At 40.2% G+C, this 24000-nt stretch overlaps 1 protein-coding gene, 1 long non-coding RNA gene and 1 pseudogene across 16 annotated transcripts in view; all 3 read left to right on the top strand.

The window, feature by feature from the left end:
• The window catches only part of LOC138023726 (3',5'-cyclic-AMP phosphodiesterase 4C-like), a 72391-nt gene extending 58463 nt beyond the window's left edge, over window positions 1–13928 (top strand). For all 15 annotated transcript variants that reach the window (XM_068870770.1, XM_068870771.1, XM_068870777.1 and 12 more), the window contains 10 exons: window positions 342–440; window positions 1221–1289; window positions 1700–1795; window positions 3000–3099; window positions 3782–3936; window positions 4640–4762; window positions 8606–8710; window positions 9745–9825; window positions 11269–11509; window positions 12471–13928. In XM_068870770.1, coding sequence (XP_068726871.1) covers window positions 342–440; window positions 1221–1289; window positions 1700–1795; window positions 3000–3099; window positions 3782–3936; window positions 4640–4762; window positions 8606–8710; window positions 9745–9825; window positions 11269–11509; window positions 12471–12697 — 1296 coding nt within the window. In that variant the 3' untranslated portion in view covers window positions 12698–13928. The remainder of the gene's footprint in view (window positions 1–341; window positions 441–1220; window positions 1290–1699; window positions 1796–2999; window positions 3100–3781; window positions 3937–4639; window positions 4763–8605; window positions 8711–9744; window positions 9826–11268; window positions 11510–12470) is intronic.
• A 2874-nt stretch (window positions 13929–16802) lies between these two features.
• Window positions 16803–19072, top strand: LOC138023018 (uncharacterized; annotated as a pseudogene).
• Window positions 19073–20482: 1410 nt separating this feature from the next.
• The window catches only part of LOC138023743 (uncharacterized), a 4721-nt gene continuing 1203 nt past the window's right edge, over window positions 20483–24000 (top strand). Inside the window, exons 1-2 of the long non-coding RNA XR_011126781.1 lie at window positions 20483–20716; window positions 23350–23434. This is a non-coding gene — a long non-coding RNA (uncharacterized lncRNA). The remainder of the gene's footprint in view (window positions 20717–23349; window positions 23435–24000) is intronic.

Raw genomic sequence — 24000 nt, 5'->3', positions numbered from 1 at the left:
AAAATCAAGGGAAAGTTCGCCAATTTTCCCTTCTCCTTTCCTTGTCAGAATCCAAAAAGTAAATGACGTATTACAGTCTTTGGGTATTGAAACAGATCTTCCAATCTCATAGCCTCGGGGGGAGGGTACGATTACACATAGGCTACCAAACTCACATCTTGAGACTTCATCGAAGTAGTTCTGAGAGGATGGAACATCAGGATACTTATATTGATAGTAAAAAACAAAATTGCTGATAGTGCTCCTCAGTTGGAAGTGATTTAGCTTTTATTAACAAATTACTGGTACTGTCTGAGATTTTGTTCACACGTTTTAAAAAGCATCATTGTGTTTATTGATAGGTTCTAGAAGAAATCAACAAATGGACATTTGACGTGTTCAAATTACATGATATTACCCAAGGGCATCCCTTGCTTGCTGTAACATACACAATCCTGCAGGTGAAGATTTCCTTTTTGGTTTGTTACAAGAGGTTATTCATTACAGAGTGCATATTACAGCCGTTTCCAACCATATTGTATGATGTAATTGTGTATGATCTTGTCCAGAGGACTGACCCCTCTGTAATATGGCTGGTTGAAGAATGGTCCATGTGTGACTAAGATAACTCTGTTTATCACATACCGGGCAAAATTACTGACTGCTGATTGGCCAAGATGGAGGCATTTTTCCTTAATCACGAGGGCACTCTTGGTAATCAAATGGGCAGAACTACTTGACCCTGATTGGTTAACAGTTGCTTGTCCAGACCAAGCGAAGTCACAAGAGAATCTTCTTCCAGATTATAGTACTTTTTTGTCCACAAATACATTGTAAGCGCTATTTCTGTTGACAGCAACGATTATTGATCAGAATGGGACATTGTCAATTGTAATTTTTCGCGGCACTGAACGCGTTTCCCTCAACAATTTTGCCCTTAATGTGATAAACATGTAATCGCCATGTGCCCTCGTGCAATTAAGGACTAATTTCACTTGCATTTTCAAAGTATTCCCAATTGCCCTCGTCGCTTTGCGACTCGGGCAATTTTGTGAAACCTTTGAAAATGCGCGTGAAATGAATCCTTAAGTGCCCTCGGGCCCATGCGATGACTTGTACAAAAATAATCGCATTTAAAATGCTGCTAATATGAGCAGTGTAGTGGCGTTTAAGTAGTGTGATTGACCATAAACTTGAGCAAGTTTTCCTACCTACTTAATGTTGTTTTTCATTGTTGACAGGCCAGAGATTTATTAAAAATATTCAAGATAAAACCCACTACGTTTATTAACTATATGACTTCAGTCGAGGTAAGAAAAAAGTTCATTAATAGATTCTTCATTTTTTCCTCATTGTGGGTGCAAAATTTATAAATCATCCGTACATCCTGTGCCCAAGTTCAGGAGTTGCCATAAAGCCATTATATGGTGACAACCGGGAGGGCACATTGTATACATATTGTAAATCATTGGACATGTTATCCCGGTAATTTTTTTTTTCATAAATGGTGTTTACTGTGTGAGGGGAAAAACGAACTAACCATTGAAAAACCTTAAGGCAGAGTTGAGAACCAAAAAACTCAACCCACATGACACAAAGTTTGGAAAAAAAAAACCCGGGACACATTGGTGAAAAGGAAATGCTCTTACCATTATGCCAACTCTTAAGTTGAGTGTTTTATTTGAATCGTTAAAATTGTGTTGGTTTATTTTCTTCACAGAATCATTATTTAAAAGATGTTCCATTTCACAACTGCACACACGCAGCTGATGTTACACAAACGTCCCACGTGCTGCTCTCAGCTCAAGCGTTTGAAGTAAGTATGTACAGAATCTTGCTATTGGTTTAAAGTTGCGTGACGTAAAACTAGAATTTAGCCAACCAATCACATCACAGTCAGTGTTGTAACTGTCTTTGCCGCTATAGACGGGAAAACACGCGCTATTAAGTCTCAGTGAAATTCGCGATATCTGACCATAGCTATGCAATTACAAAATAAAGGTTGAATTGCTTTATTTTGTTACATTGAAAAAATTAATTGTTTTTTTTATCTCTGACTGAAGGATAAGAGTCGTTTCATTACCAAGCAATACTTTTTAATGTAACTGTTAATTTGTATAGGCAAAATCTTCTGTTGCTGGCTAAATTTTTTAACCAACCGGCTGGCCCAGTTGGTTAAGCATCGGGCTACTGTACGGAATCGAAACTCCAGCGAGGAGAAAGTGCTGCCTTTGTAATTACATCGGCAAATGGTTACACTTTGTAATCTTCAGGTACTTCACGACTCTTCAATGATCATTACGCTATGGGACGTAAAAGAACCCAAATACTTTCCAAAGAGTAAGGCATGAAGTTCCCGGTGTTGTTGTCTGTCCTCTGTGGTTTAGCTCGAGGGTCGTACGACTGCGTTTACACTAGAGCAAAAGTTTCCGGATTCGTGACGAATCCGGAACGTTTTAGTACCGGATTCGTTTTGGTGTTTACGCACAAAACATGAATCCGGTGTAAAAAGTTGCCAGATACATCACGAATCCGGAACGTTATGACCCGGAATCCAAAGTGGAAACTTTTTATCCGAATACTTTGACTATAAATCTCGCTATTTTTGTCTGAGATTTTCTTGTGAAGCATCCAGTCGCCTCCAGATTCCGGCACAGCCTAAAGTAAACTGTTAGGAATCCGAACATCTTGTGGTATAAACACCTCACGAATCCGCAAACTTTGACCTTGGTGAAAAAAACCTACGTCTAAGGTAGAAAAATGTAAAAGTTATCGTATCGTATGGTAAGATTAATTGCAAACAATTCATCCTTTGTTAAGCAGCAGATCAATGTTTGGTCTGCGAAGGGATGACACGCAGATCTGGATCCTCGCTGCAATTTCCCTTTGGCGTATCTCATCTCGCCGATTCTATCATTTTGTTGCTGTAATTGAGCATCGTTTGGGTTTATCGTTTAGAGGAGTTGTGTAAGGATTGTTGAGACACAAATCACAAATATGATTATTTTTCGCTCTTTCAGTCCGTGTTTACTGATCTAGAAGTCCTCGCCGCCATCTTAGCAAGTGCTGTACATGATGTGGATCATCCGGGAGTCAACAATCACTTTTTAGTGGCAACAAGTGAGTGCTTCTTTCATTCATCACTGACGCGATTCCATGTCGTGGTTAACTCCAAGAATATTAATTAAATTTTTTTTGGAATTGAGTTGAAATTCTTCCGAAAGTAAGGAGATTCGCCAAGCGGAATTTGAAAAAAGTAATTAGGTGGCTATTAATTAAACATTTTCCCTCAGGATTTGTAGTTGTGCAATGGTTACGAGCAATTCCGTCAGAGAATTTGACAAGAGTTCATATGCTGTCTTTCAAAAAATTCTTTCCTCTTCCTAAGCCTCCCTCGGTCTTTTTATTCGTTTGCGCCTGTGACAAAACGCGACTGTCTCAGAAAAGCGGGCCGATCGACTGATTTATGAAGGGACTGCTCTCAGTCTAAAATGTCCCTTTTCACCCCATTCTTTGAAAAACATCTCGAGTGCTCGTGGTTATCCCGCATACAAGTGCAAATAATTTGCGAAAGAGAGAATTTGCGAGAAAAGGGCTTCCTGCAATAAGAGAAGAAGAGCGCTTTCCCGCTCGCCCCAATCCCCTTACTTTTGACGGGGTGGGAGGTTAGAGAGGCTAAAGTGTATTCCCAACACGTGGTATTTATAAAAAGTTTTGCTGATTACTTTGTTTATATGTTGCAAAGTGTTTCAGAAGTTCCAAGAACTTCTTTACTGTCTCACACGACGATTTTCTTTGCTAGATTCTGAAATGGCGCTGATGTACAACGACGAATCCGTTCTTGAAAATCATCATCTAGCTGTGGCATTCCAACTTTTACAACACGAAGACTGCGACATTCTTGAAAACCTAACGAAGAAAGAGAGACAGACGGTGCGGAGAACGATTATTGAAATGGTAAGAAGCTCAAATTATGAAAAAGGTAGTTTAGAACTCGTTTCTGGAACTACTCACGCAACCGGTGCTCATTGAGGCGAACTTGATATTCCATTCTGTCTCATCTCATTCCTTTGACAAGTTGTTGGATGTCTGGAGCCAACTGGCAAGAAATAAGCGAATATCGAACAGTTTCCTTCCTTTTTGGCAAAACGCAAATTTCAGACGACGTTTGCCGTTTGCTGTAAACGCGATTCTTGATCTCTTTGTTTACAGTAAGTGTCAGACGTAAATTTGTTTTTTTCTAAGAATCAAAGAAGGACTGATTCGATTTCATCTAATTTCTTGAGTGTGCGCTACAGCTATTGAACCACTTTTTCAATTCCATAGGCAAGGTGGAATAAGAGAATTTTGGTAGTTTTATGATGAGGGAAAGCCTGTCATTTGCCGTTTTACAATGCGCCCCACTCCATAACCCCCCACCTCTCCTTTCCCCACCCCACCCGACCCAAATGAGAACTTTAATTTTCTTTCTTTTGGAAAAGCTAATAACGTTCTTAGGGTGTCTCTAAACCTGTGTTCAAAGAGAAAGCCCTTGTTGCTTTATTTCAAATCACACAGAAAAGAGTTTTACTTGGTTTATTGCAATTTCTCTCTGAGTCTTGTTTGTCCACATGCAACATGTCTGTTGACTGTTTCTCCCTTTTTCACTTGACCTCATCAGGTTTTAGCTACTGATAACGCCAAACACATGAGCCTGCTTGCTTCACTCAAGACAATGGTAGAAAGCAAAAAAGTGGCTGGTAGCGGAGTACTCTGTCTGGATAATGCAACTGATAGAATGCAGGTTTGTCTTGAACTACCGCTAACTCCAAATAAAAGCCAGTTGGACGCGCCCTCGTTCGTGCAAGCGTCACACTTTACAGAAATTTGAAAGAAACTAAAAACCAGACCAAAGATATCTTTGCTTTTTTTCCCGCAACTCGTCTCTCAAGTTTTGGTCCTCTTACTTTTCATTATTAAACGCAAATGTTATTAAGGAAAGTTAGAATAATCATTGCCTTCGATCTTTAAAATTATAAGTTGATTAGAGTTCTGCGGCTTTCTTTTGAGTAAATACATTTGTTGATGTAGTCGCCAGTTTGCTCTGCAGCAACGAAATACTAATCAGTCCATTATAGTACCTCTGGAGAGCTGAGCTTAGCTCAGTGGCACAGTGGTCATTGACGTGTGCAAATGGTCAAGAATTTGGAGGGTCGCGGGTTCGCATCTGGTTGTGTGGAATTTTTTTTTCTTCTTTTTTGCTCTTTTTTTTTCTGTAATACTTATTATCACGCTTTCTGTTATTGCGTCCGTTGTATTGCCAATTTTTTTCTAGCCATCAATCATACTCGATAGCTCAGAATTTCTTAGGGTTTCTCTTTTAGAACTTACATACCTCAACCAAGTTGGACCATTTCGTCGTTTTAAATCTCGTAATCTTGTTCGTCAGGACTACGATAAATATCGACATAAAATAAATCAAATCAAGTGAAAGTTATTTATACCGAAGAAAGCATTGTTGGGTTCTATAGGTAAATATAATTTTTACTCGATTTCTGTATTTTATCTCGCGGTTTTCTGTAGTCCTGGCTGACAGTATTGTTTAAGTCGTCCAAAAAACATTTTCATTCATTCATTTTATTCATTCATTTTATTATTAGTTGAAGAAAATACAATGACAATCCTGCACAACCCGCAGATAGCAGAGCTAATCGAGGCGGGTTGTGCAGAGAGAGAAAAAAAAAAAAAAGAGCAAAACCGGTGGTGGGTTCAACCGAACCCGCTTCTCAGCTTTCAGACACAGATCTCAAATATAGACGACGGCAGAGAGTGCCGTCGTCCATATTTGTGAAACGCGTCTTACTCACTGAGCTAGCGGAACGGGTGTTGATTATTGTTCAAATTTACGTACAAGTAGGTTGTGGTATCTTATGATTTATTCATTGCCCGTGCAGAATGTGTTCGTGTTTCCGGTTATTAACTGCATTTCCGGCATTGCAGTTTTATGCAATTTTTTCAACGATTTTCTCGCAAAATGCGAGTCGTGCATATCTACTAATTTCAGCCGTCTTGGAAATAGCACAAACGTTTGGCTGTAAAAACGCAACAGCACTGGATCACTTCGCCTTGATAGAAGGATTTCGGTTTGACTTTTATTTTGAACAGCATTCGAACAAGCATTAAAATAAGGTCTTTTGCTGGGAACTGTCGAATTTTTTTTTATTTTTTTTATCGTGTATACCTCTTCCTGTTGCGAGGATCGAACATGTGTTTTTCACGGCGAAAGATCATCCAAACTTGCGCACTACCGTATCCAACGAAACAGTTAGTGGAAGATAGAATTGGACTCGAATTGCTCTGGTCTGTCTTTCGTGCGAGGTTTCTGTAGCTCAGTGGTCATTGCTGATGGCAGGTGATTGAGTTAAGCATATGAAGGTCGAGGGTTCGAGTCTGGTTAGAATGACTTTTTTTTTTTTTTTTTTGCGAGTGAATGGTTTTATCAAGAAAAACCTTTCCACCAAACGTTCTGTTATGCTAATCTGTTATGCAATTTTTACTATCCATTAATCTTACTCGAAAGCTCAGAATTTCTTCAGGGTTGTCTTTCAGAACTCGCATACCTCAATCAAGCCGGACCATTTCGTCGTTGGTTTGGACTACGTTGAATTTGGATACAAAATAAATCAAATCAAGTGAAAGTTATATACACCGAAGAAACCTTTGTTGGGTCTTTTGGTAATTATAACTTTTACTCGATTTCTGTATTTTATCTCGCGGTTTTCTGTAGTCCTAGCTGACAGTATTGTTTTTGTCGGTCGTCCAAAAAAAAAAAAAAGAGCAAAACCGGTGGTGGGTTCAACCGAACCCGCTTCTCAGCTTTCAGACACAGATCTCAAATATAGACGACGGCAGAGAGTGCCGTCGTCCATATTTGTGAAACGCGTCTTACTCACTGAGCTAGCGGAACGGGTGTTGATTATTGTTCAAATTAACGTACAAGTAGGTTGTGGTCTCTATTGTTTGAGTATCTCATGATTTATTCATTGCCCGTGCAGAATGTGTTCGTGCTTCCGGTTATTAACTGCATTTCCGGCCGAGTGCAGTTTTATGCAATTTTTTCAACGATTTTCTCGCAAAATGCCAGTCGTGAACATCAGCGAATTTCAGCCGTCTTTGAAATGGCACAAACGTTTGGCTGTTAGAACGCAACAACACTGGACTACTTCGCCTTGATAGAAGGATTTCGGTTATTTTACTTTTATTTTGAACAGCATTCGAACAAGCAGTAAATAGCTTCTTTTGCTGGGAGCTTTCCATTTTTTTTATCGTGTATACCTTTTCCTGTTGCGAAGATCGATCATGTGTTTTTCACGGCGAAAGATCATCCTAACTTGCACACCTGCCTACGGAACAAAACACTTAGTCCAAGATAGTCGGATTGCGCTGCCACGCTTTTCGTGTTAGGTTTCTGTGGCTCCGTTGTCACTGACGAGCGCAGGTGATTGTGTGAAGAATTTGTAAGGTCGAGGGTTCGAGTCTGGTTAGAACAACGGTTTTTTTTTTGGCTTGTGAATGGTTTTATCTGCAAAACCTTACTATCACGCGTTCTGTTGTTTTAATCCGTTGTATTATCAATTTGTACTAGCCATCAATCATACTCGGTAGCTCAGAATTTCTTTAGGTTTGCCTTTCAGGACTCACATACCTCAATCAAGCCGGACCATTTCTTCGTTTTAAAACTCGTAAATCTGTTGGTTTGGACTACGTTAAATCCCGACACAAAATAAATCAAATCAAGTTAAAGTGATTTATACCGAAGAAACCTTTGTTGGGTCTTTTGGTAATCATAACTTTTAGTCGATTTCTGTATTTTATCTCGCGGTTTTCTGTAGTCCTGGCTGACAGTATTGTTTAAGTCGTCCAAAAAAAAAAACGAAAAAAAAAAAAAAGAGCAAAACCGGTGGTGGGTTCAACCGAACCCGCTTCTCAGCTTTCAGACACAGATCTCAAATATAGACGACGGCAGAGAGAGCCGTCGTCCATATTTGTGAAACGCGTCTTACTCACTGAGCTAGCGGAACGGGTGTTGATTATTGTTCAAATTTACGTACAACTAGGTTGTGGGCGCTATTGTTTGAGTTTCTCACGATTTATTCATTGCCCGTGCAAAATGTGTTCGTGCTTCCGGTCATCAACCGCATTTCCGGTAGTACAGTTTAATTCAAGGTTTCAAGGATTTTTTCGCAAAGTGCAAGTCGTGAACATCTGCGAATTTCAGCCGTCTTGGAAATGGCACAAACGTTTGGCTGTAAACAACACATTAACACTGGACCACTTCGCCTCGATAGAAGGATTTTGGTTATTTAACTTGCGGGCTACGGGTCTAATTGTTAATTAGTATATACTAAAACTGTGAATAGCGTTGACGGCGCGTTCTGATTGGCTCCTCTGTCTCCGAATAACCTTTGCTGTTCACCTCCGAGAAACTTTCGCGGGATTTGCGCCCGAAAATATTGTAATCGTTACAAGAATAAATGAGCTATATTTTCTCACTGTTTTAGTATATACTAAAACAACTGTTTATCTCAGTATCGGTGGCTAGTGGTGGATAGTTGTTCCGCAATATCTGAGTCTTTTTGTTTATCAGGTGCTTAAATGTCTTGTTCACTGTGCTGATCTCAGTAATCCAGCTAAGCCTCTTCCGATGTACAAGAAATGGGTCGACAGATTGATGGAGGAGTTCTTTAGACAGGTACCTTACCACGCACTTTTAGAAAAGAAGAAAAGAAGAAAAGAAAGCGAATTAGAGGATTTCACCAAAAAAATATATCAGAGCCTGTACTAACGTGTGTGTTCGCCTCTACAGCTCGTGACAAAAGGGATGAGGGGGCCATTTGATTTCTAATAGCCTGGATTCTGCTCTGTTTTCCGCATTTAACGCTTTGACTCCCGGGAGTGAACAGCATGTAAATTCTCCTCACAATTTCATTGAAATTTCAGTCAGACAGGTGTTGAGGATAAAGATAATTACCAGCTTGAGAGGTGTGATCTTGATATAACACCAAATTCTCACGGCTACCCAACGAAGAAATCTATGGTACTAGTTAGGAGAATGAACGTTTCGATCGTGGAAATGATAAGGTTAAGTACCATGTTCCATGCCCCACTTAGTTCCCCGTATCAGTGTTGCCAAATTCTGTGTTCAAAGACAACATATAGAAGATAGGACGCTCTTTACAACCTCTAATTTCGTTGGATCCCTTTAGGACTCAGCTGTATTGTTTTCAGAGTTAGGGTCCATTGTTTCTTTCGCATCCTTCTTTATGTCCACTGTTTTTCTGAACCAATCCCGAGAGCCGTTGTATTAGCTGCATACTGATCCTCATTGAGAAGTGCGGAGGGAATTTCTTGGCGCAGGCCCGAGGGGGACATTAGGGAGCTTAAGCGCGAGCGTTTTTGAGACGCGGACGGCAACCGGAAGAGACCAATTCGCGTTCCAGGAAAATTGTGTCTCCCAGATTTTTATACTAATCATCTCTAATGGAGAAAAGAAACTGAGCAATGTAAATGTTGTTGTGTGAAGACAAGTTAAAAGGGAAAAGATGTCACTTCCGGTTGCCGTCCGTGTCTTAAAAACGCGCGTGCTTAAGCTCCCTATTGTGTTGATATGGCGGAAGTGTGCTTTGTCGCTGATTGCAGCTTATATCGTTGCGTTTCTTATTTAAGGGTGACAAAGAGCGAGACTGTCGCTGATTGCAGCTTATATCGTTGCGTTTCTTATTTAAGGGTGACAAAGAGCGAGACATTGATGCAATGGAAATCAGCCCGATGATGGACAGGCATAACGCTTCAATAGAAAAGTCACAGGTAAAGATTTCAATTGCTGTGATTAGGGGTATACAGGGTAGCTTTTTTCGATAATCTCGCGCTTTCAAAGGAGATGTTCATTCGTTTGATGTACAAAACTTTATGAAGCGTGTTCAAACATGACGCAATATTTGATTGATTGTTGCAAGTAGCTTTGGGAAAAGTAGAACCTACTTCCTTATGGTTAAAATAATAAGATGCACGCTCAGTGCTCATTTGCAGCTGGCGATCGCATGGTGAAAAAACCGCCACACTGGAGAGCAAATTGCGCACTGGGGCATCAATAACAAAGCAAGTTAATTTAAATTTTATTTGTTGCTGCCGTAGTGAGTGAGCCTGAAGCGAACGAACGAGAAGAAAAGCACATTTTTCTTCGAAACGCAAGAGATTGTGGTCAAATGCACAAGGAATTGTGGTTGTGCGCGAATGGAGGAATTAAGATGTGCGGTATGAAGACTAGAGCCTGCTCTGTTTTTCATTTCGCTTCTCGTATCCTCAAACTGAACTATAGATAGTTTCACTGTCACACAGCAAAAAAATTAATTCTAATTAGTTCAATGACGAAGGCCGAGAACTTGAAATGTTGTACGAAACAAACCTTTTAACCACTACTCCAATTCTCAGGTCTGTGCGGTGTATCGTTTCTAAGTTATTTCTGTGTCGAAGCGTTTCACGCAACTTTATACTGTTTTGTATGTAGACGCCATGTGATCAACCAATATGCCGGCCGGTAATCAACGAAAACATTTGTTCACTTTGCTCTAAAGCGCTTACGTTTCGTTCATGAGATAAATACATGTGTGTATGAACACATCTCCTGAAGTACTTGAAAGGCTAAAATTGTTGAGATTCATATGGATAGACATTTCTTCCAACCAAATAGCTTTGTATCATGGTGTCACGCAAGGTGACGGTTCGGAAATATTCAAAATGCTGTATTTTCGAAACGAAACACGTTACGGAACTGGAAACTTGAAAAAAAAAAAACATTTGTTTCATTTCTTGGTCACCTTCAACCAACTTTAGATCAAAATTTAGAAGACCTTAGAATTCGATTACGTCACTGCGAAAACCATCTATTGTTTATTTACTTCTCTCGAGTTGGGTCCAGAATGAGATCCAATTTGGGGGTTCACGTGTTGTACCGTCCCTGCTCGAGACTTATTAAAATCTCCCATCAATACCACGCACGAACAGTCGTTAGGTTACCTCAAGCATAATTGAACATCTCCCTTCCCTTCGGAAGCATTTCTGCCATTAAGGTAAACTAGTTTTCGATATCCCAGTGCGCAGTTTGCTCTGCAATGTGGCGGTTTTTGCAAAAGGGTTATTTTCACGAAGGCCAAGAAGTGTAATTTCGATCTTAAGTAGGACATGAAGGCATGGCTATGAGTATTTTTTTGCGTAAGATTTCACTAGTTTCTTGGTTTCTTCACATATTAGGTTGTGTTTATCGACTTTGTTATCCAACCGCTTTGGGAGACCTGGGGCGACCTGGTACATCCGGACGCGACGGAAATCCTGGAAAGAATCGAGGACAACAGATACTGGTATAATGCGCAGGTACCAAAACATGATCAGGAGAAAAAACCAGGGGAACAGAGTTCGTCAGGGAGGGAAAAACGTGTTAGTTGGCAGGGAACAAGGAAGGAAGCCATCGATCAATCGGAACCGGAAACCTCTGGTAAGTGATACATCACAGTATTTTGACCAATCGAAAGAGACGTGAACAATCAATTTAGCCAATCAGAACACGATGAGAAAAGTCTTACTCAGGACGGGAAAAGGCGTGGATCCGAGGCGGGTTTTTTTCATTTAGTGTGGTGTGGTTCCTGATTGGTTTATTTGTTTATCCTATGAGTGAACGAGCTGTAGTTACTACAATCCATATCAAAGAGACGCTTCACCAAGTTTATACTGAGTAACCTCTGACTCGGAGCGAACATTCTGACTCTTGGATTACCCTTTGTTTGAATGAGTTACTTGTAGATTGGCATTTCTCGCGTGATTTCAAAAGTTACCTTTAGTGTCTATGACGTTATTGGTGACGTCGCCAGGAGTTCATGACTTGGAGCGAATAACTTCACTGTATTTGTGGAACTGCGTTTTTACAGACCGAGTTATTTTTAGATTGATTTTCCCGCAAAATTAGACCTTTCCAACTAATCACAATTAGCTATTACCCATGGGATTGGCAATGGTCATTCGTGCAAGCCAAAGCTTGCACATTCAGTAGTTAAGTTTTCAACACTTGTTTGAGAAATCGGTAACTCGCCAAAGAGATTCTTGAGCTGTAAGCGCTAACTTGTGGACTCTTGTTTGCGTATTGCTCCGGAATTCCATAAAATTAGATTGACGGTAATGTGATTCATTGCCTGACTAAGTGTGAGGTGGAGACGGGCGGGGGCAGTGGGGAGGGAGGGGGGGGGGGTGGGGGCAGTCAAGTGTGTGTTTTCATTGGTTGTCTTTTGTTGAGTTGACATACGTTATTTGGGGACATTATTTTGGCCCGTCACGCAATGTCGACTTCGTTAATCAAGCAATTTATTGTGGAGGAGAGATTGTGTGACGTGCTACAAGATGACGTTCTGTGGGAAAGTCTACTAGCAAAATCTCTAACAGAAAAACTTTCTCGTTAAATGCAGATGATGACTGCGAAAAAAGATTACAGAGACTAAGAGAGGTTACGGCAGGTGTTAAGAACCTTGATTTCTCCAAATACGCAAGCAGTAGTCGAAGCTGTGAGGCGGACGATGAATTCGATGACGACGAAGAAAGAACTGAAAAGGGTACAGCGAACGCTGAAACGGGACATGATGACGAGCTTCGAGAAGAAGTAGAAAATTCGAAGGAACAAAAATCAGGCGTGTGAAACTGCGGGAAAAAATCAATCTATCTGAAATGGACGAAGAGTTAGGGATTTTCGGAGGAAGACGACGAAAAGTAGGATCCATAGGGACTGACTTAGTCGCGTTAAAGTTGCTGAGATTTTTTCGTGTGGATAACGAAGAAGACCATACCTTACGGAAACATTTGGTACAACTTTGAAAACAAGCGCTCTGAAAAGCCTGTGGCAATTCTCATGTTCGGTTAACCAGCCGGAAGTGAAGAAAGTCTTACATGATTATCTGTAGAAAAAATCGGGCTTGGTGCTGCAATGTGTGAGGCCCTTTTGACGTTGAAGAAGTCAAAGACCGTAACGTTTTGAAGAGAAGCATTAAAATGTACTGGCCGGGAATATTGCTACAGTAAAGAAGTTTCTTCGGTGCTAGGTGGATGAACGGAGTATTTTTTCTGAGGTTTTCGTCTACGATTCGAATCATTTACCTTGGAAGAAACCAAGTGTTACGTCAAGAACTGGAATTACGACACCCTGTCATTTTTTCCACTTGTTTGTTCTTGTTCATAGTTTGAATGTTTTATTTCATTTACGATACAAGACTTCAATCGACTGGTGGACGGGTAATTTATTTGGTTCGCGAAATTTGTTTTACGTGGCTATAAAGTTCATCGCATGGGTTTCCTTAATCCAACACGGCGTGTGACCTTTGCGTGTTTGAACGTGGTCTGTGATGTTATGAAAGTCTTGAAGAGATTTCACGCTTTTGTGTAGAGAAAACAGTTTTATTAGGACTATGAATGTAGGAAATAATTTGCCTTTTTCGCAAAAATTGCACCTCGTTGGTTTTAAAATTTGTGATCTTCTTTCGCTTTGGATCTGCATCATCGTTTTTCTTCACAAGTTTGAACCCATCAGGATGAACTAACTTATAAATATCGTATTTATTTTACGTGTACAGAGAAATTTACATTGTCAATATCGGTTTTATATTTAACCAGAAACCATGGAATTTTCGGCATAGCTGGACATCGAGGTAAATTAATAAAGCGGGTAAATTCCGTGAGTTCGCAAGCTATAATTGTATCATAAACGTGTACAAATTGTGAATAGTTATGGAGCTTCCGATTGCGAAACCAGAAAGACATCGATATTATTTAGTGTTATTAGCGTCGATTACATTATGATGGAAAATTTATTGAGAAATTACATAGAATTACGCCCATGGCTCTCTCAGTTCGTAATAAAAGATATGTCAAGATGATACTGATTTTCCCCGATTTTTTCCGAAATATACAATTTCGATCACGGTTGCATCAGGCCGGTGGAAGAGGTGACGTGAAATGGTGCTTTCCTCTTATTTCGAGGTGAAGTATCATTCAAGCAATGGCAAACCCTTCTTAAATGTTGTGAGGTGGAATGGTTTCCTCTCCGACGGATAGAAGGTGAGCCAAGTGTCTTCTTTTTTGTCGGTATCAGGAACCAGCCTACAGCTCCCATACTGGGCCTATGTAGCGGCATTTTTACAGACCGATCTATTTTTAGACTATCTTTTCCGGAAAAAAAACAAAGGCAGTTCCGGTTCGGTGACCCTATGACGTCAGCTAAATTTCTTGTAATTGGTCATCGGGCTCCTGTGGGAGTCTCATTCGCGGGAAATTCAATCTAAAAATAAATCGGTCTGTGAAAACGCCGTTACACGAACACAGTAGAGTTGTATCCATAATCCAGTGAAAAAGTACATTTGGTTGTATTTGGAGTGGTTCCTGAACCATTGCTTTTTGTCTGAAGCAGAAGTAACTGAAAACGAAATGAAGGAAAAGGAAGGGGAAATAAATTTGAGGCGCTATGATTTTCGGTAAAAGCAGCAGACGTTTTGTGACATTTTCTTGACCTGGGTGGAAACATGTTCTGGCCGCGTGGGACGAGACAATAAAGATGTGGGAGGGGAAGGAATGAACGCTTGCATACAAACCCCCTTATCCATTCCTTCCCTTCCGTCTCCTCTTCCCACTCGTTTATTGAAAAATGCACCTTTCTAGTCCCCGGATGTTTCCGTCCTCCCTCTCTCCCGTAGGGAAAACGAAATGGAACGACCGGAGATTTCCAGGTTTGAGAAGTCTGGGAACGAAGTGTCATTCAACATGGCGTTTCTTCTTCAACTAAATTCTCTGACTCTTCTCCTGAAAGAGCAGGATGGAAGTTGCTAACACGCAAGGTGAGAAGAAACATGGTTGTTGCATTATCTTACAAGGTATAATTGGGAAACCTTTGTCAGTTTACGCATTTGAACGGGTTAACAAACGTCGCCCTGTGGCGTTTTTAAGGTCAGTGATACACTATGGTACCTGTATTCTACTTGTAAGACTTAATAGGGTCTTCGTTGAATCTACTTTGATGTCGTTTGTCCAGATCTTTAAAATCTTATGCTTTTTTTTTTTCAAGAGAAATCTGTCTCATTGCACTGTGTGGATGCACGTCGGGGATGTACATGTAAAGAAACTGCTTTGTTTATAGTGGAAGTACACTTAGCTATCAAGCTAGTTCACAGGCAACCCACTTTTAGTAATCTGAAAGAAACAATTCAAACTTAACAGAAACGTCATTAAGAACCCCAACTGGCAGGAGGCAACCAGTTGGCTATTAAGCCTGGTTTCCATATGATCTGCAACCATCTGTGACCATCAGAAGCTGTCTATGGTGCTCTTATCGCAGACGATCGTAAACACAGGAGTCAAATGTTTCCATTTAAATCTGAAGCGATCACAGACAAGCGTACCACAAATCCTCTGCAAAGCAAAGAGAAAAAAGGGAGTGCGCTTACTTCAAGTCTGATTGTATGTGTTTCAAGGCAAGCCATAGTGTGTCACTGATAGAACACAGATCATCTGAGACACACGTTTCCATTAAAAATTGTCTTAGTTGGAAGCCTCCTAATGGTCGGGAAAGCAGAACTAGATTCAACTTTCCCGATCATCCAGACCGTGTGCCGCAGATCATCGCAGGCACCAGGGACAGATGTTTCCATGTCTGCGGCATGCGCAGACCAATCGGTGATTGTTTCGCAGACCATTGCAGATCATATGGAAACCAGGCTTTGCAAAGCGTGGTGGAGTTGAATCCGGGACAACCAAAAACAAATCCAAACCAGAGGTTTAAACGGAATTGGAACCCGGGGCAACCACATGCCGGACCACATATTCATTTTTTATTGACTACACAAATTATGGCCATTTTTTTTTCTTGGGACACATGATGCATCTGGACTACTTTAGGCAATAATTTAGTTCAATGCATCTTTTGGTTCATAATTAGTCCAGTGTAAAGACAGGAGTATCTGCAGAATACCCTGCCATTTTAAAGCTGCACCTCTGAAGAGGCTGGATACGTGGATACGTAGACTGTGGTGGAAAATACCACCCATCGAATTACATTTCACCAACAAGTCATTTCAACGACATGTAAGTTGTTTTGGCAACACTGAAGTTCATTCTCCCACATATCTTACCAATGATCTTGTGAAGAATTTTTTGAGCATCAGCAGATTAAACTGTAGTGCTCGAACTTAACGGTCCTCCGCTCATCCAATATGAGTAAACAAATCCAAGAATGAGTAGTTTTTTCCCCACTAGTTCTCTGGAAGAGTAAGCTTTTCACTCTCTGACAAATACATGTACATGTAATATGCTTTTTTGTATCGTACCTTGAAGTGCTAAACGCCTTGAAACAAACAAAGAATTGCCAAAGGCAAACGTTTCAAACCCGAACAGGAACAAAGTGCTAGGCATTCTCAAGATTACCGAAAAAAAGTCTGGGAAAAGCACTTTTGGATACAATATGGCGGCTTGACGTTTCCAAGGTCCGATTGTATCTATTGTCCTTTGATGAATGAGGAGTGCAATCATCAAATGATAAAGAAATTTATTTAACACAACATGGTCTGAAACACCTGCTCCGACCAAAAAAAAAAACATGTAAGTTCCATGAGTCATGAAAGGACTATATACAAGTGGCTGAGGTTTGACGGAAAGGAAAACAAAATGTTGTGCGAGTTGTGTGGAGAATTTGCGAATAGCAAAAACATGCAAAACTCCCTGAGGATGGGAAGGAATAATTTCCAAAAGGACAGCCTAAGCACATGAGGCAAAGTGGTGAGGAACATGTGATGCACTCAGCAGCGAAACAAGCAAGTGAGAGGCCAAGGTGTGTACTATGAAGAAGAAATCTTGACATCAGTTGTTGTATCCCAGATCATCTTGCATGTTCAGAGAATATTATTATTATTATTATTATTATTATTATTATTATCATTATTTTTATTATTATTATTATTTGAATTCTTGCTGTACAGTCTGCTGTATACTCCTGAAGGGCCGGGTCCAAACCATGGTCCTAGGGCACAACAGGGCTGATAAATTTTGCTTTTAAGACAAAACCTTCCTTAGTATGTGGGCTGTTCCTAATAAAGTTATTTTTTGTAGCTCATTGTTATTATTATTATTATTATTATTATTATTATTATTATTATTATTATTATTATTATTATTATTACTGTTATCCTATTATTATTATTATTATTATTATTATTATTATATTTTTGTTCTGTGGTCTACCTGCGAGCATAATGAGTGATAACAGTCCACAGAATTTGAGCAGTTACTCCATTATGGGCCCAAGCCAATGGCAGGGCTTCAAGTGGCCTAACCCCTTATATTTCCTATCTTTTGTAATTTTTCCTATAACTCCAGGGCTACAGAGTGTAGAAATGCCTTATCTTATAATCCCTATTATTTTATTTGAGAATAAACAACCAGGACCAGGGACCTGTCAGTTTACCAGTTTAAGATTTTATATCACAGCAAAAGGAAGTAATCAGAGCTGAAGCTTTCTGGGCTATGAAAACTGCTGCTAGCGACTATTCATTTGCATCATTAGATGGTACACCACAGTTGTTCCAAGAGATGTTCCCTGGAGGTGTGTCTGTTAACTTTACAATAATTAGAACAAAAGTGTCTTACATGATGTCTGACAAAAACTGTCGCCATTCAGTATGATGAGAGGGAATTCTCAAGGCCGAAAGCAGTGTGACAGGCTGGTATACTATTAGTCACGAGAGAAAAATGAGCTCTGTGTTGGATTCTTGCAGACATTATTCTTTGGACATGCAAGAGGTCATGATGTTGCAAGAAAAATTCTAGAAACAGGGTGCCAATTGCCTCTCTCAAGTTTGTCATGAGATGGAACAAATGTCAACAAAACCATATGGAGTACAGTTAATAAGGCACTCTTAGACGAAGGACTCCCAGGCCTTATGCCATTCATCCCTTGGAGCAGGTGCTAATGCATATAGAGAGGATTGTGAGGAGTTACCCATAGTTCTCTTCTATTGGGTGAAGAGCTCACTTTTTGAGAGAGAATCTTATCTTCAAGTCTTGGATGATCTTGGACTTAACGATGAGTTATTCATCCAGCATGTGCATGGCTCACACTTATTCCTGCATTAGACAGAATTGTCAAGAAATGGGAAGCAATCAAGAAGTGCTTCCTGGAAGAATTAGCCAAGGTATGTTGGGTGGAGGAGGCAAGCAAGGCATTGGAGAAGAACTAGCGGTACAATCATATCTGCAGAAAGTTTCATTACCTGAGTTCTTCCCATCTCAGTTGCTTTTCCTGCTGTCTGTGGAGCCAGTTTTTAAGACGTTTCTGTGCTTCTTTCAGAGTGAAGGACCATTGATTCGCCTACTATGTGATGCCATGTGTGAGATGTTGAAGCCCAAGCCCTGAGAGATAAAGAGGGAAAGCATCTGCTGACAGTAGACTATTCAAGGCCAGACAGACAGCTGTCCATTTCAGAGATGGAAGGAGGAGAGAACACTCTTCCCTGTCTAAGCTGTCCACTGAACAATAGAAAAAAGCTCTTTAACCCTTTCACTCCTGTGGGGTTCCCCGTTGACGAGTAAAATCGTCTGGCGTTAGACAGAGTAAAATCTATAAGTCTCATTGGCCCTTACAGGAGTGGGTTAAGAAGGGTTAAGGTATGAAGCGATGATTATTTGACGTGAACACTACAAAGTACCTGATTAGCCATCTGCCAGTAGATAACAAGCTTTTAAGAGATGTATCTTTCCTACATCCACTTCTCAGAGATTGCCAGCGCAGTTCACAAGCTTTTCATAGACTAACAGTCATGATGCCAACAATGTCATACGAAGAAGTTTCTTTTGTTACGGCTGAGGTGTACAGGTGTGCAGAGGTGTACAGACAGGACAAGTTGATTCAGAAAGTGCCACACACAGAGTGGACCATTGCTGGGCAGATGTGTGCCAAGAGAAATTGCAAAAGGGTGAATTCAAGTATTTTGTTCTTCAGATGAGGCTTGTCAAAAGTGATGGAAAGGAATGGCTGTGAGGGAAATGGTGGAGGGCATTACTTGTGTCAGTTGTTTGTGTTATTGTCTTAAAAAATGTCAACTTCACTTTTCTAAATGCTTAGGAAAAATCCCTTTATTATCCCTATAACTTTTTTCCCATTTCCTATATTGTTCCGTTATTTAACCCGGCCTATATTTTTACCAGAGGCCACTTGAAGCCCTGCAATGGCGAAGTAGATCAGCAAAACTGGAGTTCGCTCAAGAGTATGAAAATTGCACAAGCAGAAAGCAAAGATTGGAGGAAAGAGCTTGTTTTCTACCTCACAACGTAAAGAACCACACCACACAGTGTCACTGGGATCTGCCTGGTGGAGTTATTGTTTGACTGGAAAATTGTGCATAAAGCTGCCAGAGTTATGTGAGAGAGCAGTAAATTATTAGGGGCTTCAAGACGTGACTGGGAAAAGAAGACCACTGAAGGCGGCAATTTACGCAGACACAAGATGTGCTTAACCCTTCATCTCCAAGTGGGAGGCCAGTTGCTCCTAGAGCAGAAAAAGTCAAACAAGCTGTCCATCAATTTCTAAACATAACCTTATGAAATCGTCAAGGAAATGGGTAATTGTGTTGTGAAGCTGGAATTTAGGTAAAGTGGGATTGCCATTATTAAAATAACAATTTTGTTATGTATGGAATCTAAAAATCAATGGAAATACATTTAAAGTGTACCACTAAAAAGAGTCTCTAGGCATGAGTCAAGGATTATAACATTTGAGCACAAATGCTGTAAAGGGGAATCAAGAGATCTGCACTTGTTTAAACCAATAAACTATAAACTATTATTTAGATTTCAATTAACTAAAAGGTGATTTTTTCCAGATTAGTATATTGACGTTCTTTGAATCACATTTAAGATTTTGGGTGGAAGTTTCCAATGAAAGTGAATTAGCTAAGGTGAGTCGTTTATTGCCTCAAACACACTTAACTCCTAAAGATGGCAATTGAGTTCATTGCAGTTTGGTGCACTAGCCACTCTTGTGTAGACCAGTTATGTCTCCAAGATAGGGCTAAACTGGGGAAATACATAAAATGGCTGTACATTGAGGATTTTTCTGAGACTGGTCAGTAAAATCTACATACTGTATCAGTTTGTGGTCAGAAAAAAATCAAGGAAAAGTTTGCCAATTTTCAACATACAGGTGTAATCCAATAAAGTAGAATAAAGAATAAATCAATTTACACAGTACTACTTATTCCCTGAGACTAAAAAAACCATGGCTCCTTTTTTAAAAGCTGAAGTTCTTTCTGCACAACGCACTGATATTGGCCAGTCAGTGTTTCTTTTAAGTTGCTGTAAGATTAATTGCAAACAATTAATCCTTACTTAGGCAGCAGATCAATGTTTTGGCTGCGAAGGGATGACACGCAAATCTGGATCCTCGCTGCAATCTCCATTTGGCGTATCTTGTATTCCCCATTCTATCATTTTGTTGTTTTAATTGAGCGTCGTTTGGGTTTGTCGCTTAGAGCAGTTGTCTAAGGATTGTTTAAACAAATATATGTTTATTTTTCGCTCTTTCAGTCCGTGTTTACTGATCAAGAAGTCCTCACCGCCATCTTAGCAAGTGCTGTACATGATGTGGATCATCCGGGAGTCAAGAATCCTTTTTTAGTGGCAACAAGTGAGTGTTTCTTTCATTCATCACTGAAGTGATTCCATGTCGTGGTTAACTCCAAGAATATTAATTACAATTTTTGGAATTGAGTTGAAATTCTTCCGAAAACGTGATCAGGAAAGTAAGGAGATTCGCCAAGCGGAATTTGAAAAAAGTAATTCGGTGGCTATTAATTAAACATTTCTCTCTTGATTTGTAGTTGTGCAATGGTTACGAGTAACCCGTCAGAGTTCAGTTATGCTGACTGTCCAAAAATTCTTTCCTCTTCCTAAGCCTCCCTCGGTCTTTTTATTCGTTTGCGCCTGTGACAAAACGCGACTGTCTCAGAAAAGCGGGCCGATCGACTGATTACTGGGTTGCCTTATAAGGCAAACCCAGTCGAGGTCTGCGTTTAGTTTGTTTGTTTTCTTTTTTTTCTTTTTTTTCTTTTTTTTCTTTTTTTTTTTTTTTTTTTCCGTGTCGGTAAAAGTCTTGCCTGTCACTCCCCTGGTAAGTGGTGTCTTTGTGGATAGAGCCTTCTGCGCGTATTTTCGTAGGATCGAGAGGGTAGTGGAACTGCGTAGATTTCTCTGGTGGACACAGTAGAATCATTAACTTAGCCTGCAATGGCGTCGAAAGTCATGCAACGCGAATGGCGTTTTAGTGGATCCTTAAACAAAATATACCCTTATGGAGCTCAATAATGGAAAGTCAGTTGGATAAACTAGGCATGAATCTCAAAAGCGACGAGTACTGGACTTCGACAACAATCTATCGCCCGTCGAGACGAAATCAAAGTGAGCAGTATTTACCTGAAGTACAAGGTAATTTGACACAATTGAGTTTGTTGTCTTCACGCACGCAATGAAATAGGAAGAGGTTTTCGCCTCTAAGAGCAAATATGTTGTTTGTTTCAATAAAACTTTCGCTGGAAAAGGATTCTGTGGTATTTTCTGCCTTTGTGAATTATAATATCATGTTGTGTATTGAATTTTCGAGCTTAAGGTTGAAATGTGATATGCGAGAAGTTTTTTAGTTTTGCTCTGTAAGCGGGAAGGGTTCACAGGCCTGTTGAAAGCGTGCTCGAGTTTCAACAAAATGAGCCCCAAAATCAGTGAAAACTTGTGACGCAGATGAATAATAAAGTAGCTGCTATTTCCAAAATGATGGAATTACCTGGTGATAATAACGTCGTACGCGTCTTGGAGAGTAAATTTTGACTTTGCATAAACAAGAGTTGGGCGATTGTGATCTTTGTTTTGACTTCGCTCATTTCATTGTCAAACTTTATAACACTTGACAGAAAAAGAAACTTTTTAAAAACCCGGTATCTTGCCATCATTTGACACAGATGCTTCACTGTTTGACGAGTAACATGCAGCGGTAACGTAATCACGGCGCCCGCTGAATTCCGGCCATGTCACTTTTCGATTTTGCAATTTACTTGAACGTAGCAAAAATCTCCCAAAATGTTTGTCGCTGATCGTAACTTTTTATATTCTATATTCACGGTTCAAAATTAATGTTGTTTTGATGTCGTAAATATTTTATTCTCGATCGACCGTCCGGGAAACTTCCTTCTGCTCTTTCTGAAAACTGTGTATCAATAGTTATTTGCTTTTTCATCAATATTTGTTTTGCATAAAGCAAGCTAACAAGATCTGTACCTTGCTGAGTTCGCATTTGTTAGAGTTAATAGTATTTTCGGTCCGATGCTTCTGTTTTAAGAGGGGTACATTGTTTCGGTCTCCCATCCAAACACTAACCCCGCCCGGCAGGGCTTAACTTCAGTGAACTTTAGTATTAGAAAGCCTTCAGATGCTCAGAGGGCACACTTGTGGTAAAAAGAAGTTGTGAGGGAACTTGAAAATTATCAACATGTCAGCCCAGAAGCCAATGTTTCTCGCTTCTCTTTTATTTGTTATTCTTCAGAGACTGGAATGCTGTATTTCAATACCAACAATTCAGTGCCTTCTGATTTTCTGTAGCACGTACCACAGGCAACCCAGTGTATGCTTCACAGAAGCATCTCGTTTAGGAAGGAAGGGGTAGTTTCTAAAGAAACTGTGGTGCTGCGTCGGTGGGGAATTTGGTTTTATCAACGGAGTTGATAATGTAAATTGGCCACCGTACAGAGATTCTAAAAGCTGACGTTTCGAGCGTTAGCCCTTCGTCAGAGCGAATCGAGGGATTATGGGTTACGTGTAGTTTTTATAGTAGTGTAGGAGCTACGCTATTGGTGGTAACATGGCAACGTGAAAAATAGGAATATATTAGTTAAATGAAAAGCGTTCGTTAATACCGTGAGGATTAAGGGTTTTGTTCCAGATTCTTGCGGCTTTCCGTCGTACCTAGATGTAGGGAAAGGCCGCAGATAGCCATGTGTTTTTTGGAGTGGTTAGGCAGATTAAAATGGCGAGCGACTGGCTTAGATGCATCCTTGTCATTCTTATCAACATCTCGAAGGTGTTCGCGGAATCGATCACCTAGTCGTCTACCTGTCTCACCAATGTATAATTTATTGCAGAACGTACAGGTTATGCAATAAATGACATTTGTGGAGGCACGTAGTACGCCGATTACCTTGTTTATATGTAGCAAAGTGTTTCAGAAGTTCCAAGAACTTCTTCACATACTCACACGACGATTTTCTTTTCTAGATTCCGAAATGGCGCTGATGTACAACGACGAATCCGTTTAACGAAGAAAGAGAGACAGACGGTGCGGAGAACGATTATTGAAATGGTAAGAAGCTCAAATTATGAAAAAGGTAGTTTAGAACTCGCTTCTGGAACTACTCACGCTACCGGCGCTCATTGAGACGAACCCGATATTCCATTCTGTCTTGTCTCATTCCTTTGACAAGTTGTTCGACATCAGGAGCCAACTGGCAAGAAATAAGCCAATATCGAACAGTTTCCCTCCTTTTTGGCAAAACGCAAATTTCAGACGACGTTTCCCGTTTGCTGTAAAGGCGATTCTTGATCTCTTTGTTTACAGTAAGCGTCAGGCGTGAATTTGTTTTTTACTAAGAATCAAAGAAGGACTGATTCGATTTCGACTAATTTCTTGTGTGTACGCCACAGCTATTGAACCACTTTTTCAATAGCCCGTTTCCGAGTTACTGATTGCCTCGGTTTCAAAGCGAGTCCTGGTGCACAACCATTCAAATGAAAATTAGTTGCTTATTCTTGTCAAACTCATTTCCCTTACAATAGTTGAGCACCAAGACTCACCTCGAAACAAACAGCAACTCGGAAATGGCCTGGAGTAAGAGAATTTGCATGGTTTTATGATAAGGGAAGCCTGTC

The sequence above is a fragment of the Montipora capricornis genome, chromosome 11 (genome assembly GCF_036669925.1).
Source record: "Montipora capricornis isolate CH-2021 chromosome 11, ASM3666992v2, whole genome shotgun sequence".
Taxonomy (NCBI): domain Eukaryota; kingdom Metazoa; phylum Cnidaria; class Anthozoa; order Scleractinia; family Acroporidae; genus Montipora; species Montipora capricornis.
This window is presented reverse-complemented; position numbering and strand designations above follow the sequence as displayed.